The 15,509-nt window shown below is 43.8% G+C and overlaps 1 protein-coding gene across 1 annotated transcript in view; it reads left to right on the plus strand.

Moving 5' to 3' along the window:
- Positions 1 to 14,975, plus strand: part of LOC310791579 (NLR family CARD domain-containing protein 3-like) — a gene marked incomplete at both ends in the record, with an annotated part of 33,462 nt that extends 18,487 nt beyond the window's left edge. Inside the window, 4 exons of the mRNA XM_083653246.1 lie at positions 4,038 to 5,056; positions 5,210 to 5,775; positions 14,535 to 14,708; positions 14,939 to 14,975. Of these exons, the coding sequence (XP_083509372.1) occupies positions 4,038 to 5,056; positions 5,210 to 5,775; positions 14,535 to 14,708; positions 14,939 to 14,975 (1,796 nt within the window). The remainder of the gene's footprint in view (positions 1 to 4,037; positions 5,057 to 5,209; positions 5,776 to 14,534; positions 14,709 to 14,938) is intronic.
- Between the last annotated feature and the right edge of the window lie 534 nt (positions 14,976 to 15,509).

Below are 15,509 nucleotides of genomic sequence, written 5' to 3' on the forward strand. Positions count from 1 at the left end.
GTGTTGTGCGAAAAAATGATGCGTTTTGAATTGGATTAGGGGAGCGAGGGTCTGGCGGGGCGGGAGTCTGTGTGCGCCAGGTGCTGGACTGGAGGGGGGTCTCCCCCGAGAAGGTGGGAGCTGGACGGGTATGCAGGCTTGGTGGTGGGGTGGGTGTGGGTCAGTGCCCTGGGTGTTTTGGGCCGGCCAGGGTGGGGAGCGGCACCTTGGCACAACACCGTTAGAACTTTCTCAAAAGCAATCTATTGTTACCTCACACCACAAACCTGTATGGTCGGGAATTATGTAGCCTAATAAAACCATGACAAACAAATTCTCATTTTTAAATCAAGGTGTGTTTTTTCTGCAATGTAGGCTATAGTTGAAAATCAACGTTACCATTTTTACAATTTCGGAGCCGAAATTGTAAAATAGCAACGTTGCTCCACAAACGTTGCTATTTTACAATTGTTTTGGAGATCGGGTTGGGCATTCCGAAGAGAGAAGAGTGTGTGCAGGCGCGAGTAGAGAGTGACATCCATGCCGTGCTTAAATGGATCCAAGCAAAAATTTCCTGCACTGCACGGAGATCTGGAGACTGTCTGCGCTCAGGCGTACGTCTGCGTTTACTCTAAGACCAGCTATTTCCTGGCGTTAAAATTGAGAGCACCCAAGGTGATTTTTTCTGACACATTGCGCTGGAATGCCTATTTTGGAACGGGCAACTCCCAAACCTCTCTTTGCGCTCGGCACATACCGACGGTATCTTCCCCACAGCGCTAAATGACACTTGCGCGAGACACATGATAGGCTAGAGGCCCACCGACATGCCTGGGCCACGCCTACACCTGTGTCATCACAGCGCAAAACTGGACGGTGGAGGCAGACGATAGCTTAGATGCTGGGAAGATAGCAATAAGGGGTACGCAAACGCAGCGTAAAGGCCACGCAAACGATAGAGCCGTACAACGATAGGGCCCTAAGACTTTTTATTTGCACACAAAATACTTATTCCTCTCATTTTGTCCACAAATATGTTTAAATCTGTGTTAATCTTTGCCAAGATAATCCATTCACCTGACAGGTGTGATATATCAAGATGGTGATTAAACGGCATGATGATAGAGGACCACAGGAATGAGTACGTGTAAAAGGCAATGGGATTTGTGTATGGAGATTTAGGTTAAATGCATGAGATAAGGTAATATAATAACACAAGTTTATGAAACAGTGAAGTTTGTGTATCAGCAAGATCATCTTCACAAACTAGGACCACTTTTATGACTTTTGAAGCGTAAATGTTTTTTTAAAGGCAGAAATATGTCATCCCTGCGGTACTCTATTGCACAGGTGTGCCATGGCCTGGTTAGCTCTGAAACTCGTCGTTGATCAAACTATTTAAACTTTATCTTCGGCTGAACTTAAATTTAGCAGACATCCAACGATTCAGTTCTTCATTTATGCTAAGAGTGATTAACATATTCTTTCCTATACTTCTTTTCCTGCAGTAACAGTGGAGCTGAAAGAAGGTCGGTACCTAAATCACTCATACAATTATTCCTATTGATGCATTATAATAATAAGAATAAGAATAAACGTGCAAATCATTTCCTGTACAGCTCTAGTTACTATATCCCTTCCTGTTCACCTCAAACTATACTTGACAAAAATATATGTTCCCATTTTTCAAGAGTTGTAATAAAGTTCTAAAAGGAGTGATGTTGAGAATATTTAAGTTTAATGGTAAACCTGTAAAATAAAAGATATTTAGGGGTTCAAGCCCTGAAGGGGCTGAAGCCCTATTGTTTTTGTGCTGGTTTATTCTTCTCTTTGTCCTTGTCCTTGTTGTTCATCGGCCTCGATGCAAATTCCCGTGAGTTGCTAAATGGTAGAGACCTGAAATTTGGCACAATGACAGATATTGGGTGCTAGTTTCTGCTCAAGAAATATCTTTCGAATCAGCCTGAAGGCGGTGCTATAATTGAAGGTTTTACGTTAAAGGCCATAACTTCCACGCCGTTTGTCCGATTTTCAAGCAACTTTTTTCCACATGTTCAGGTGAACCTGATCTACAAATTTGCCTCAAGGTCCGCCTGGAAAGGTTTTGAGATATTTTGAAAAGTTTGGAAAACACATTTTCGACATCTCCTCCTAGACCAATTTCCACCAAAATCGCCAGGAAGCATCTATGGAGCAAGCTTGACTATCCTGATTTTTTGATTTTTGAAAATCTACTTTTGTTTTGGAAATATTAACACAAAGTTGTGAGAGGGCGTGTCCTCTCAGCTAAATTGTCATAACTTCATGACCGATTAATGAGCGTGTTCGGAGATCATCACAGACCATGTGTGTCAAATTTTGTGCACCAAAAGGGGGCACCATAAACGGTAGAAATGGGCATGGCCTAACACAAAAAAGGCTGTAACTCCGCACCTGTTTGTCCAATGACCGCGAAACTTGGCAGATATATCACGGAGGATTTCCTAGTCAAAATCTGAAGTTTTGTCATCATTGGTGAAAGTGGGCATGTAATAGCGGTAAATCAAGTCCATTCGCATAATCGGTTGCAAACTTCTCAGCCTCATCTGGAATGGCATTTCTGACATGCTATTTCGCAATTTGACCAAAAGCGGGCGCCACAGATGAAAAAATTGGGCGTGCCCTAACACAAAATATGCCGTAACTTCACACCCGTTTGTAACTCCCAGGCTGTTTCTCCAATTTTCAAGCAACTTTTCCCCACATGTTCACCTGAACATGCTCTACAAATTTGCCTCCAGGACTATTAGGCGTTCAATTTGCGCAAGGCTTGAACCCTTGCTATTGCCGATTGCGGCTATATTTTGAATTATATTTTTATTCAGATTTATAAAATATGTTATAAGTTTACTTACTTACCTTTGATTACTTACCTGGACGATAGATGACGGAGAGCTACAGTTTTCCGACCGCATCACATGAAATAGAAAATCTTAGTTTGTCTTAGATCCTGCGTTTCATATTATTTAATTTGTATTGAAAAGTAAACCGGAGTTTGTTTATTAAATTTAGGTTTTTTGTGCAACTTCTCTGTGAGTGCTTACCATGAATGTGTGTCGGCAACTCTTGCATCTAACTAAATTGAATGGTAGTGGACTAGTCATATCAGGGATTGTTTAACATATTCTTTCCTATACTTCTTTTCCTGCAGTAACAGTGGAGCTCAAAGAAGGTCGGTACCTAAATCACTCATACAATTATTCCTATTGATGCAAGAATAATAAACTTGCAAACTTGCATTTCCTGTACAGCTCTAGTTACTGTATCCCTTCCTGTTCACCTCAAACTATACTTGACAAACATATATGTTCCCATTTTTCACAAGTTGTAATAAAGTTCTAAAAGGAGCCATGTTGAGAATATTTAAGTTTAATGGTAAACCTGTAAAATAAAGGATATTTAGGGGTTCTTTTTATATGCACACAAAAGGCTTGTTCCACAAAAGGCTTATTCCTCTCATTTGTTCACAAATGTGTTTAAATCCGTGTTAGTGAGCACTTCTCCTTTGCCAAGATAATCCATCCACCTGGCAGGTGTGACATATCTATATGCTGTTTAAACAGCATGATTATTGCACAGGTGCCTTGGCCTGGTCAGCTCTAAAACTCCTGGTTGAGTAATAATAATCGATTCTACACAGTTACCTCACACCGGTGGATGGACCTGCTTGTCCATCCACACCACATGCATTACGGATGCGTTGCGGATCCCGATTGACTCTCACCCATGTTAATTGATGGGCGATACATGCAGTACGTAACAATTACACACCTGTTCTATTTTTGACGGATCCCGCATACGTCTGACAGATTACATGAGTGTGGGTCTGTTCGCAGCCGTACCGGAGCCGTACCGCATCTGTTCCGGAGGCGGTGTACATTAGCCCTTACTCTTTACTCACTCTCATTAATTTAATCTGTTGTTTGGTCTTTCAGAAACTCTTGCTGCATGTCAACGTCAACACAAATCTAAACTGAAGCTGAGGTGTCAGTGTGTGTGTGAATGGTTTACTCAAGCAGGATATAAACCACTTCTGAATCAGATGTACACACAACTTTACATCACAGAGGGAGGGAGTGATGTCAATTATGAACATGAGGTCAGACTGATTGAAGCAGCATCCAGAAACCAAAGATCAGAAACACCAATCGCATGTGAAGACATCTTTAAACCCTTACCTGGAAGAGATAAACCAAGAACAGTGATGACAATGGGAGTGGCTGGCATTGGGAAAACAGTCTTAACACAAAAGTTCACTCTGGACTGGGCTGAAGACAAAGCCAACCAGGATATACAGTTCATATTCCTGTTCACTTTCCGAGAGCTGAATCTGCTGAAAGACGACCACAGCTTGTTGGAACTTATTCATCGCTTCTTTCCTGAGCCCAAAGAAGCAGGAATCTGCAGATTTGACAAGTTCCAGGTTGTGTTAATCTTTGATGGTCTGGATGAGTGTCGACTTCCTCTGGACTTCAACAACAACAAGACTGTGACTGATGTTACAGAGTTGACCTCAGTGGACGTGCTGCTGACAAACCTCATCAAGGGGAAACTTCTTCCCTTTGCTCACCTCTGGGTAACCACACGACCTGCAGCAGCCAATAAGATCCCTCCTGAGTGTGTTGACAGGGTGACAGAGGTGAGAGGCTTCACTGACGAACACAAGGACGAGTACTTCAGGAAGAGATTCACAGATGAGCAGCAGTCAGAAAGAATAATCAACAACATCAAGACTTCACAAACCCTCTACATCATGTGCCACATCCCAGTCTTCTGCTGGATCACTGCTACAGTTCTGGAACATCTGTTCAAAGCCAATGAGAGCGAGGACGTGCCCAAGACCCTGACTGAGATGTACATCCACTTCCTGCTGGTTCAGTCCAAACAGCAAAACATCAAGTTTGGTGAGAGAACTGAGACAGAGACCAGGGAGATGATTCTCTCTCTGGGAAAACTAGCTTTTGAGCAGCTGGAGAGTGAGACAGGCAACCTGATCTTCTATGAAGCTGACTTGAAGAAGTGTGGCATTGATATCACAGCAGCCTCAGTATACTCAGGAGTCTTCACACAGATCTTTAAAGAGGAGCATGTGCTGTGCCAGCAGGACAAGGTCTTCTGCTTTGTCCATCTGAGCATTCAGGAGTTTCTGGCTGCTGTCTACATGCTCCACTGTCACACAAACAGGGATAAGGAGGAGGATAAGGAGGTTCTGGAGACATTTCTGGGTGGTGAAGAAGAAGACGAAGAAGAAGAAGGTAGATCTAAAGACAGTGAACAATCCCTGGATGTCTTCCTGAGGAGAGCCATGCTCAAATCCCTTAAGAGTGAAAATGGCCACCTGGACCTCTTTGTCCGCTTCCTTCATGGTGTCTCACTGGAGTCTAGCCAGAAACTCTTGCGAGGCCTGCTGGGGCAGACAGAGTGCAAACCAGAAAGCATCCAGAGAGCCATCAGCAACCTGAAGAAGATGAACACAAAGCGCAACAATGAGGCCTACACTACCTCTCCAGACAGAAACATCAACATCTTCCACTGTTTGATGGAGATGAACGACCGGTCAGTAAATCAGGAGATCCAACAGTTCCTGAAGTCAGAGAACAGATCAGATAATCTCTCTGAGATCCAATGCTCAGCTCTGGCCTACATACTGCAGATGTCAGAGGTGGTTCTGGATGTGTTCGACCTGGAGGCCTACAACACATCAACGATTGGGCGACAGAGGCTGATCCCAGCTGTGAGGAACTGCAGGAAGGCTCGGTTAGTCCTGATGTGAATACCAACAGTATAGAACAGTGTAGAGCGACCTTAATATAGCTGACACAATCAGAATTACTATAAAGATATATAGTTCCTCAAACATACACAACTGTTGTTCTACATAGCAGTGGCACACAGTAATCACATTACTTTTCCCTCTAACTAGAGTATCTAGAGTAAAGTCATTACTGTTGCAGGTTCAGTTTCACATTCCAAGTACTAATCTAACAGATAGGTTGTGAGTTTCATTCTTTAAGTCTATCAACTCTTTATTGGTGTATATGAAAGATCCCCCTTGTATTATTCTGCCTTCAGCTCATGTCAGAGATATTTATGAATTTAGTGTTTTAGGCTAAAAACTTAAAACCTGACCAAATCTGTGGTGAAGCCTGACTGACTCTAATGGTGCCAGGCAGTTTTTTTTTAAATCAAAGGTTTAACTGCCTGTGGAGCTCAGGCTGAAAATCTTTTCATATACTTTTAATCACTTTACAGAAAGGCTTCGATGAATTTGCATTATGTATTATTTTATGTGTGGTTTTTACTGATACATTAACCACTTTTGGAAAATTTCAAACAATATGATACTGTATAAATTATCATAATCTGTCTGTCTGTCCTTTGTGCATCTCGAGAACCATTGGTCTGATCGACTTGAAACCTGGGGAGTGTGCTTAGGGGTACCTGACTGAGTGCAGTGCAAGAAAAAATGAAAGAAATGTGCCCATGGGGGGAGCTACAGCGATATCAATAATTTTACATTTTCAAACCTTCGCAGGCCACTTTAGGGCATTGTGACATCATCAGTGATGTCAAGGGGGAGGAGAACGGGGGGAGTGGGGGGCGGGGTGAAGAGTGGGAGTGCAGTGTCTGTATGTCTGTCCTTTGTATATCTCTAGAACCGTTGTCGGATCGACTTCAAACTTGGGGAGTGCACTTAGGGGGACCTGACCGAGTGCAGTGCGAGAAAAAAATTCAAGAAATGTGGCCACGGTTGGAGCCACAGTGATATTTTACATTTTCATTATGACATCAGTGATGTCAAGGGGAAGGGGAACGGGCACTGCGTAATGGGTACTGCACCAATCGGAGGGGCAGTGAAGAGTGGGAGAGAATAATGTATGAATGGGAGGCAGGGGAATGGCTAGATGTACCCATGGGGGAAGGGGGGGGGGGTGCAGAATCTTCATCTGGGTAGATGTACCCCGGGTGATTGGGGAGAAAGGGAAGGAGGGAACGGGCATGGGTATTGCACTAGTAATAATAATAATAACAACAACAACAACAACAACAACAATAACAATAATAATACATGTAAGTATTATTATTATGATCATCATCGGTTATTATTATTATTGTCATTATTGTCATTATTATTGTTGTTGTTAATGTTATTATTTGTATTATTATTATTGGTGGTGGTAGTAATACTACAAGTCGTAGTAGACATAGTAGTATGCTGTATAGGTTTTGATTGGTATGCTATAGTCCCAGCTCTGCTTTGATAATCTCTCATTTTACATTAAATCTGTAAACAGACTTTGTGGCTGTGAACTCTGAGAGATCTGAGCTCTGAAGTCCTGGTCTCAGCTCTGAAGTCCAACTCCTTCTTTATTATTTATTCAGATTGAGGTTCTGCGAGTTGAGAGACTCTCACTGTGAAGTTCTGGCCTCATCTCTGAAGTCCGACCCCTCCCATCTGACAGAGCTGGACCTGAGTGACAGCTACCTGCTTAGCTCAAGTGTGAAGCTGCTCTCTACTGGACTGGAGAGTCCACACTGCAGATTGGAGACTCTCAGGTCAGAAATATAATGTGCTGATCTGAATATTATATGAATATTGTCATTTGAGGATGTCTCTATCCTGTCTTTCCATCTGTAATCAGACAGTAGGGATGGGTATCGTTTGGATTTTATCGATACCTTTCAACGATACCTATCGATACTTCGGTACTGCTTATCGATTAGTCCAGGTCCTTATGTATTTTCGTTCAAAATTTTTGGAGAGTTTGTAAACTATACATTTTTGGAAAGCTTAGAGTGTGACGAAACCCAAAACCAATGTTGCCATTTTTTTCAAAGTCTCTATGGTGGCCATCTTGGCCTTTCAAAATGGCGACCACCAAAATTAAACACCTGCACTGGAAATCCCTATATGACCCAGCAATGTAGTTTCCTATGAGCTTTTATGAATGGAATGTCATCTATAGGCCTAGTGGATGAAATTGAACTTGGTTGCTAAGAGTTGCATGTTGAGAAATTTGAGTAATTCGCATAATGAGCCAATTAATTGCCGAAAACTGGATTATTATTATAGATAATTTTGCTTCCAGTTAACTTAGAAAGATGATCTAAGAGTCTAACTCCATCTTTGTTATGTGCAGGAATTCATCTATTACCATAGTGCAGTCATGCAACCTTTCCTAATTAGCATAATTAGTATAAATTTGGTTAAAAAAAGGTAACAATCAGGAAATCTTCTGTTTTGGGCACCTTAGAACGATTATCTTAGAGTCTAAGTCTATGTTTTGATGCCTAGAAAATAATGTCTTGCCATAACTAAATCATGCAACCTTTGTTCATTAGCATAATTAGCATAAATTATATGATTAGGCTGAAATGGACATCTATATTTTGGCTTTAGTCAATTCCATTTTGGATTTTAAAAACGACAAATGTTCAAAACACTTTAAGGAAAAAGGGAAGGAAAATCAATTGGATATAATATAAAGTAAATATATTTATAATTTGAATTCAAGCATCCATAACAAATGGATTCTAACAAAAATCTCTGTACGTCAAGGCATATTGAAATTCATCATTTGCAATTATAACTAACTTCTGTTAGTTAAAAACCCATCTAATTCAAGATCTTCAGCATCACTGCCATCTGAATCCCGGTTTTCAGATCTTGAGTCCTCATCGTTCTCACATTGTGTACTGCAAAGGCAAAGGTCAGTGCATTGTAAGTTTCTCTTCCTACAGGAGCATCTTTGTGTTGAACAATCTCCTTTGCAGCGGCATCTCACCATTTCAATGTTGGACTCAGGAGCTGGTAGTACATCAGTGGTAGTGGGTCTTAACTGGCCTTTATCAGCCTTGAAGTAGCCATTTTTGAGAGGATTTAAAGGTACTTGCTGCTCAACGCTTGCCTGTCCCCAAACATGAGCTTGCACATGTACCCTATCAATGTGCTTTTTCAAGGCATCCTCTGTAGGTGGTAGCCTTTAACTCTCTGCCATATACTTGCAGAACATGTACCAATGCAGCTCTGGAATGTTTCTTAATGTTTCTTCCTTTTGGGCAGTAGGCAGCACACACAAACCTAGCCAAGCATTTCTGTTGTTCCTCCGTTACTCTGGAGTCATCTGAAAGCTTCCGTACTTTAGCACGCATAGTGCACAGACTTGAATGCTCTTACCTTTTATTCCATAAAAGTTAACCTTTCGAACCACCCAGGTGACATGACGGTGACGTGGAACACCGCAGCCGCTCCTGAAGGCATCACCTGGCCGAACCCTGTCTGTGATTGGATGCGACCGTCAGCCATTTTGTAGCGGCCCGCCAGACAGGGAACCCCACTCCAAGCATTCAACATTGAGCCAAGTATATACCCGGACAGCAAGGCTGGATAGTGAGAGCTCTCGCTTTCACTCGTAAAACCTGGGTTGTTGCACAACCCCTACGTTTTACTTCGCTTCAGCTCGAGCTCTCACTAATGCTACCTACAACTGCTGCAACGAAGCACCGCGGTGCGACCTTCGGACGAAAAAGGGCCGTCATGGCATAGCGCACGGGAAGAAGATAAGACGGTGTGAGCGAACGTTGTGCCTACCACGTCCAAGCTATAATACCTCATGAAGGTGTCGTGGGTTGACCATGATGCCGCAGCACACATGTCCTCTACCGATACACCGCGCAATCGCGCCCAAGATGAAGCAACACCCCGCATAGAGTGAGCTTTAATGCCCTCCGGTGGAATCTTCCCAACGGCAGAGTAGGTTAGTGGCCTCAACTATCCAATGCAACAAGCGCTCCTTGGACAGAGGCTTACCTAAAGCCTGAGCTCCATGGGATACCAAGAGCTGGTTAGAAGTGCACAATGTGTGAGTCATATTCACATAGGCTAGAAGCGCCCATACGGGGCAAAGCGCCTGGAGTCTCCTCTCCTCCATTGGATCCGAGTATAAGGAGGGTTAAACGCTACCAGATCTATGGTCATAGACCTGAACCCGTCCCTAATGTTCTTGGGCTGGTAAGCGGGGTTGGGGCGAAGCGTGACCCTGCGCTCATCATCAGAGAACACCATGCATGACTGTTGCACCGACAGGGCAATCAAGTCACCAACTCTTGCCGGAAGACAAAGCTAGCAGCAATGCCGTCTTCAGCGAAAGGTGTTTCAGACTGATTGTGTCAATCGGTTCGAAGGGAGGTCCCGAGAGACCCTCCAACACCGTAACCAAGTCCCATTTAGGGAAGACGCTCCTCGTATGGGGACAAAGCTGCGGACACCCTTCATAAAGCGAGAAACAAAAGACAGGCTTCCCACTGTCTTGCCCTCAATCTCCATGTGGCAGGCAGAGATTGCGGCCAAGTATACTTTGAGGGACTGTGGCGACTGGCCCGCTTCGTACAGGCCTTGGAGGAAGCAGAGAATGGACTGTATGAGTGTATGCCATAATACACTGGATCCAGGTCCTTTTCCGCACACCAGCGCGCGAAGGACTGCCACTTGTGAGTATACTGTGCACGAGTGGAGCTAGCTCTAGCGCTCTGTATGGTCTGTACCATGTTCATCAGTAGGCCCTGGGCTAACAACCGTTCCCCTTCAGGAACCAAGCTGCCAACTTCTACTTGTGTGGGGAAGGGTGCAGAATCTCCCCGCCCGCCTGCGACAGTAGGTCTACTCGACGTGGCAACAGCCACGGAGCCTCCTGCGCCAGAGCAATCAGGTCCGCGAACCAGATCTGCGACGGCCAATGTGGGGCTACCAGAATGAGCTGCAGGCCCTGCTGCCTCACCCTGGCTAGCACCTGTGGGATCAGGGGGATTGGGGGGAACGCGTAGAGGGCCTCCCCCGGCCAGACGTGTGGCAGTGGCCCAATGGTGGGTCGTCCCCAAGGACAGAGAACCACTGAAGGCAATGGTGTGCGAGCCGCGATGCGAAGAGATCGACGCCGGCTCGACCGAACTTGGCCCAAATGTGTTCCACCACCTGTGGGTGGAGAAGCCATTCAGAGTTGTGCAGGTTGCCCCGCGACAACAAGTCTGCGCCCAGGTTGAGGTGGCCCCGAATGTGGGCCGCCGACCTGGATAGCAGGTGAACACGAGCCCACTCGTGGATGTCCGTCGCTAGTTCGTTCAAGGCCTGCGACCGGACACCGCCCTGGCGATTGATATACGCCACCGTGGTAGTGTTGTCCAAGCGTATCAGTATATGGTGACCCAATATCAAAGAAAGATCATCATTCTAAGATAACTAAAAGTGAAAGATCTAGCCATTTCCTAATTGTGACCTAATTTTTACATACCTTATGCAAATCATGCAAATTAGGAAATGTTGCATGTCTGCACTATGGTAATAGATGCATTTCTGGACATGACAAACATGGACTTGGACTCTTAGATCGCCTTTCTAGGTTAACTTGAAGCAAAATCTTAGCGATTTGGCGATTAATTAGCTCATTATGCTAATTACTCAAATTGCTCAAGATGCAACTTTTAGAAACCACTTTTAATTTCATCCACTAGGCCTATAGATGACATTTCAGTCATAAAAGATTATAGGAAATAACATTGCTGGGCCATATAGGGGTTTCCAGGGCAGGCGTTTAATTTTGGTGGTTGCCATTTTGAAAGGCCAAGATGGCGACCATAGAGACTTTGAAAAAAATGGCAACATTGGTTTTGGGTTTCGTCACACTCTAAGCTTTCCAAAAATGTATAGTTTACAAACTCTCCAAAAATTTTGAACGAAGGTTGAAATCAGAACATTAGGAACCTGACTAGATACAGATACTTATCGATACTCTTATCGATACTACTCTCCATAATTTGTGCAAAAAATAAAGACATGACATGAAGAGACGTGAAAAGATTCAACAGTAATTTTGTTATTAGTTATTACAAGTTAAATTCCTGAGAAGGCCTATTTCACCTCTGTGATTGTGAATATGATTTATTAAACCTAGGCCACCTATGTAGTGTCACTCTTAAGGGGGAATCATACTTGCACGTAGAATTCATTGCGCACGTCACTGACTGGAAACTCGACACTAACAAAGTTGCCTGCAATACATCTCTTTACTGGGGCATATTTTCATTTACAAAACATTTTCTTCATCAAGTCTGGATAAATCACACCCGTTTTCAAAGGATTATGGGACAAACCAGCACGATGCAGTCAGTTACGTTACGTGGAGTTTGTGGACCAACTTTATCTGAACGGATGCTCTGGATGTAACTAATTTGCTGCAAGCTAACATGTTACAAAGTGAACACCGTCGCTGTACGTTGCTGTTCTGTATTCAGAGTTGGCAAAGTCCACATAATATTCTGTGACTGTCAGAAAATAGGTCAGGTTCAGCAAAGCACTGTGAGGTTTGTGCAACGCGAGGCGGAGATTTCTATCCGTCTCAGAATCATCACAGGGCAGTCGCTCGCTTTATCAGATTATTGTATTTATATTGTTGTGTGAATCAGCAACGCGATGCCTCCCATCATAAAACTAGTTTTCTTCCAAATATACTACTGATCTTTTAAACCTGCCGCAAGTGTAGTCACAGGACAGGAGTGTAAACACACAACATCAAAAGCCTGGTGCCGCTTCCTCATTGTTAGGGAATGGTAAAAAAAAACAAAAAAACAATAGCAGCACCAAATGTCCAGGACCTTATTAATTCCTGGTACCGACCAATCAGGAACCGGTACCAAATAATATCGGTGCTTATCAGACAGTGCAGCATTTTATCTTCCTGAGTAAATTCCTTTGTGGTAAAATGAATTGTTCTATCATAACTCCAATTCGAATACATATTCTGATGTAAAATGCACTTGGGACACCAGAGGTGTTGCTCAATGTAGGTGTTTCCAGACTTAAAGGGGTGTGATGTGAACTCTGGTAGAACCTTGGCTTGTATAAGACAAATCAGCGTGACGTCACTTGCTACCCAGAAATGCGGAACCCTGCGGCAGTTATTCGTATGAGTTGAGCCAAACAAACGTTAATATCTCAAAAACTATACATCACCATCACTTATATTTTCATACATTCTGAGTGAGAGCAGAATTAGCTCAAGAATTTGATGTATAATATATGCATATCGTGTTAAAGTTGTGTGAACTGTCGCAGTTTTTAAAATGTAAACAGAGTCAGACACTCAAGCCTCCCAAAGCTCACATAGGGTTCCATTGCTGTTGCCACCCAGTGACACGGTTTGTTTACCAAAATGCTGCTCGGTTGATCCCTCATAGCTTTCTGGAATTGATAAAACCCCAAATTCTGTGATTCACTCTCATCTGTTGCTCCAGTAGAGACAATTGGAGAGTTCACGTTAAATTAAGGTCAAGTTCCCATTAAGTTACCATTAAGTTAGGGGTAAGTTTCCCACCCAACTCAAATTCAACTTTTTATTACAATTATTTCCAGAGAAAATTGCCATATAAAAATATTGTCCCAATAAGAAGTGAATTCTGGACCTAAGGTCACAAACGTCAAGGCACAAACTGCAGATGTATTCATCTGGTTGGTTATAGAATGTGTTGAGGGGAAATGGAGAAATCCTGAGACAGAGATGTGACAGGCTGTCTGGTTTCAGATGGAAAGACTACATTCTAGTAAGCCAGCAGGGTGCGAACTACGGGGGAGCTGGGGGGGCTTTGGCTCCCCTTAAAGAAATAGTAGACCCCCTGAAAGCATGACTTGTGAAATTTGGGGGGGTCTCTAAATTATTGACTAATATATATTACCCCATGTATTTTCTATTTCTTTTTCTGTACCTTCATAGTGAATAATGCGTAAAATTACGCTATTTTAATCGTATGATTCAGAGTGTGCTCAATCACTGTCAAATTCACTGTAAGCCCGACATGCATGTTATTCTTATCATCATCACCACATCGAAGCGTGGCGGCGCAGGTGCAAATCAAACGTCACTCACGCGGTCAGGTCAGATTTAAAACAACAGCAAGATGTAAAAAAGAAAACAAGGCAGTTTCACAAACTTTACATTCACGAAGAAATGGAAGCAGCCGTCAGTTGTTGAACAGCAACAAGTCGCTTCTACTTCAAACGCAGATGTGGAAAAAGTGACGACGTGAAGCTGGAATAGCCTACCTCTGAGTCCTCCCGCATATGGAGGACTGTTTGTGAGATGGAATGCATCAGGAACTTCACAGTGAGTGGGACATGTGCGTTATGGAGTGGATAAAAGTGTTGGGCAGAGATATTATGTTCTTGTAGATGCAGTGGAGAGCAGTGCGCCCGTTTCGCCTTTCTGTGCTCTCTCACCCTCGAGAGAAAAGTGGAACATGACAAGCTGTATCCATGTCTTTGAGTGTGCTGATTTAAAATGAGTTATACCCCTAAATTGGCCTTCAAATTGCCTCAAATTTCGGCCGCCGCCGTCCGACGGCGGCTGTAGTGCCCCCCCCGTAAAAAAAGTTGGCTCCCCCGAAAGCCACAGTATAGTTCGCACACTGTAAGCCAGTAAGCCCTCCGCAATATTTCATGTAATGTTTTTGCTTTATTCTTTATTCAGATTGAGTGGCTGCAGCTTATCAGAAACTGGCTGTAAAGTCCTGGCCTCAGCTCTGAAGTCCAAACCCTCCCTTCTGAGAGAGCTGGACTTGAGTTGCAATGACCTGCATGACTCAGGTCTGAATCTGTTCTCTGCTGTACTGGGAAGTCCAGACTGCAGACTGGAAACTCTCAGGTAAAATCAGTTTGCACTTTGCAGTTTTTCTCAGTTGATTCAACACATTTCTCGTCTCTCAAAACAGGATTCCTGAATCTGCAAAGGTCGCCCTGCAGGTTTTACATAAGGATTTGGATTTTATTGATCGAGCTTCATATACACAGCAGTGAAGCTCAGTGACTGAGAGAAGATCATCCATGCTCTGATATCTTGTCATTGTTACTGCACCTCTCTTTGTTCCTCTCCAGCTGCTTCAGAATAGAGCAGCTGGATTTTAACCCGTAGGAAGGTGACCTCTTCATCTCCCCAGTTTTAACTAGGGATGCACCGATCGATCGGCACGTGACCGGAAATGGCCGATTTTCACGTGATCGGCCTCGATCGGTGATCTGCGCCGGTCACTCTAAAATGCCGATTCTGTGAGCCGATTTTCAAGTGATGTGCGCGAACCCGAAAGCTGCGAGACAGAGACAGATGAGTTGCAGCCAAAACAAAAGCTGCCACTACACACATGCCACAGCATGTCTTCGTCGGTGTGGAGCCGCGGAGGGGCCGGGTAGGTTGGAGTCCACTCCAGTCTGAGCGGCTCGCTTCACCTCACCCCTCTTCCCCGACCAGCGTCCACATCACCGCTGCCTGCTGCTGCTGCTATCTGTCAGTCACGTTGTAACCAGTCACGTTGTAACGTGGATACAGCCAGGAGAGGACTTTTGTTTCGTATTGCGAATAGAACGACGAACATAATAATAAAACGCATCGGACCAGTGTGCAAGGTTTTCTGTGCGAGATGATTTTTTTTCGAATGGCGGATTAAAAAAA

The sequence above is a fragment of the Poromitra crassiceps genome (genome assembly GCF_964638095.1).
Source record: "Poromitra crassiceps genome assembly, chromosome: 16".
NCBI lineage: Eukaryota > Metazoa > Chordata > Actinopteri > Beryciformes > Melamphaidae > Poromitra > Poromitra crassiceps.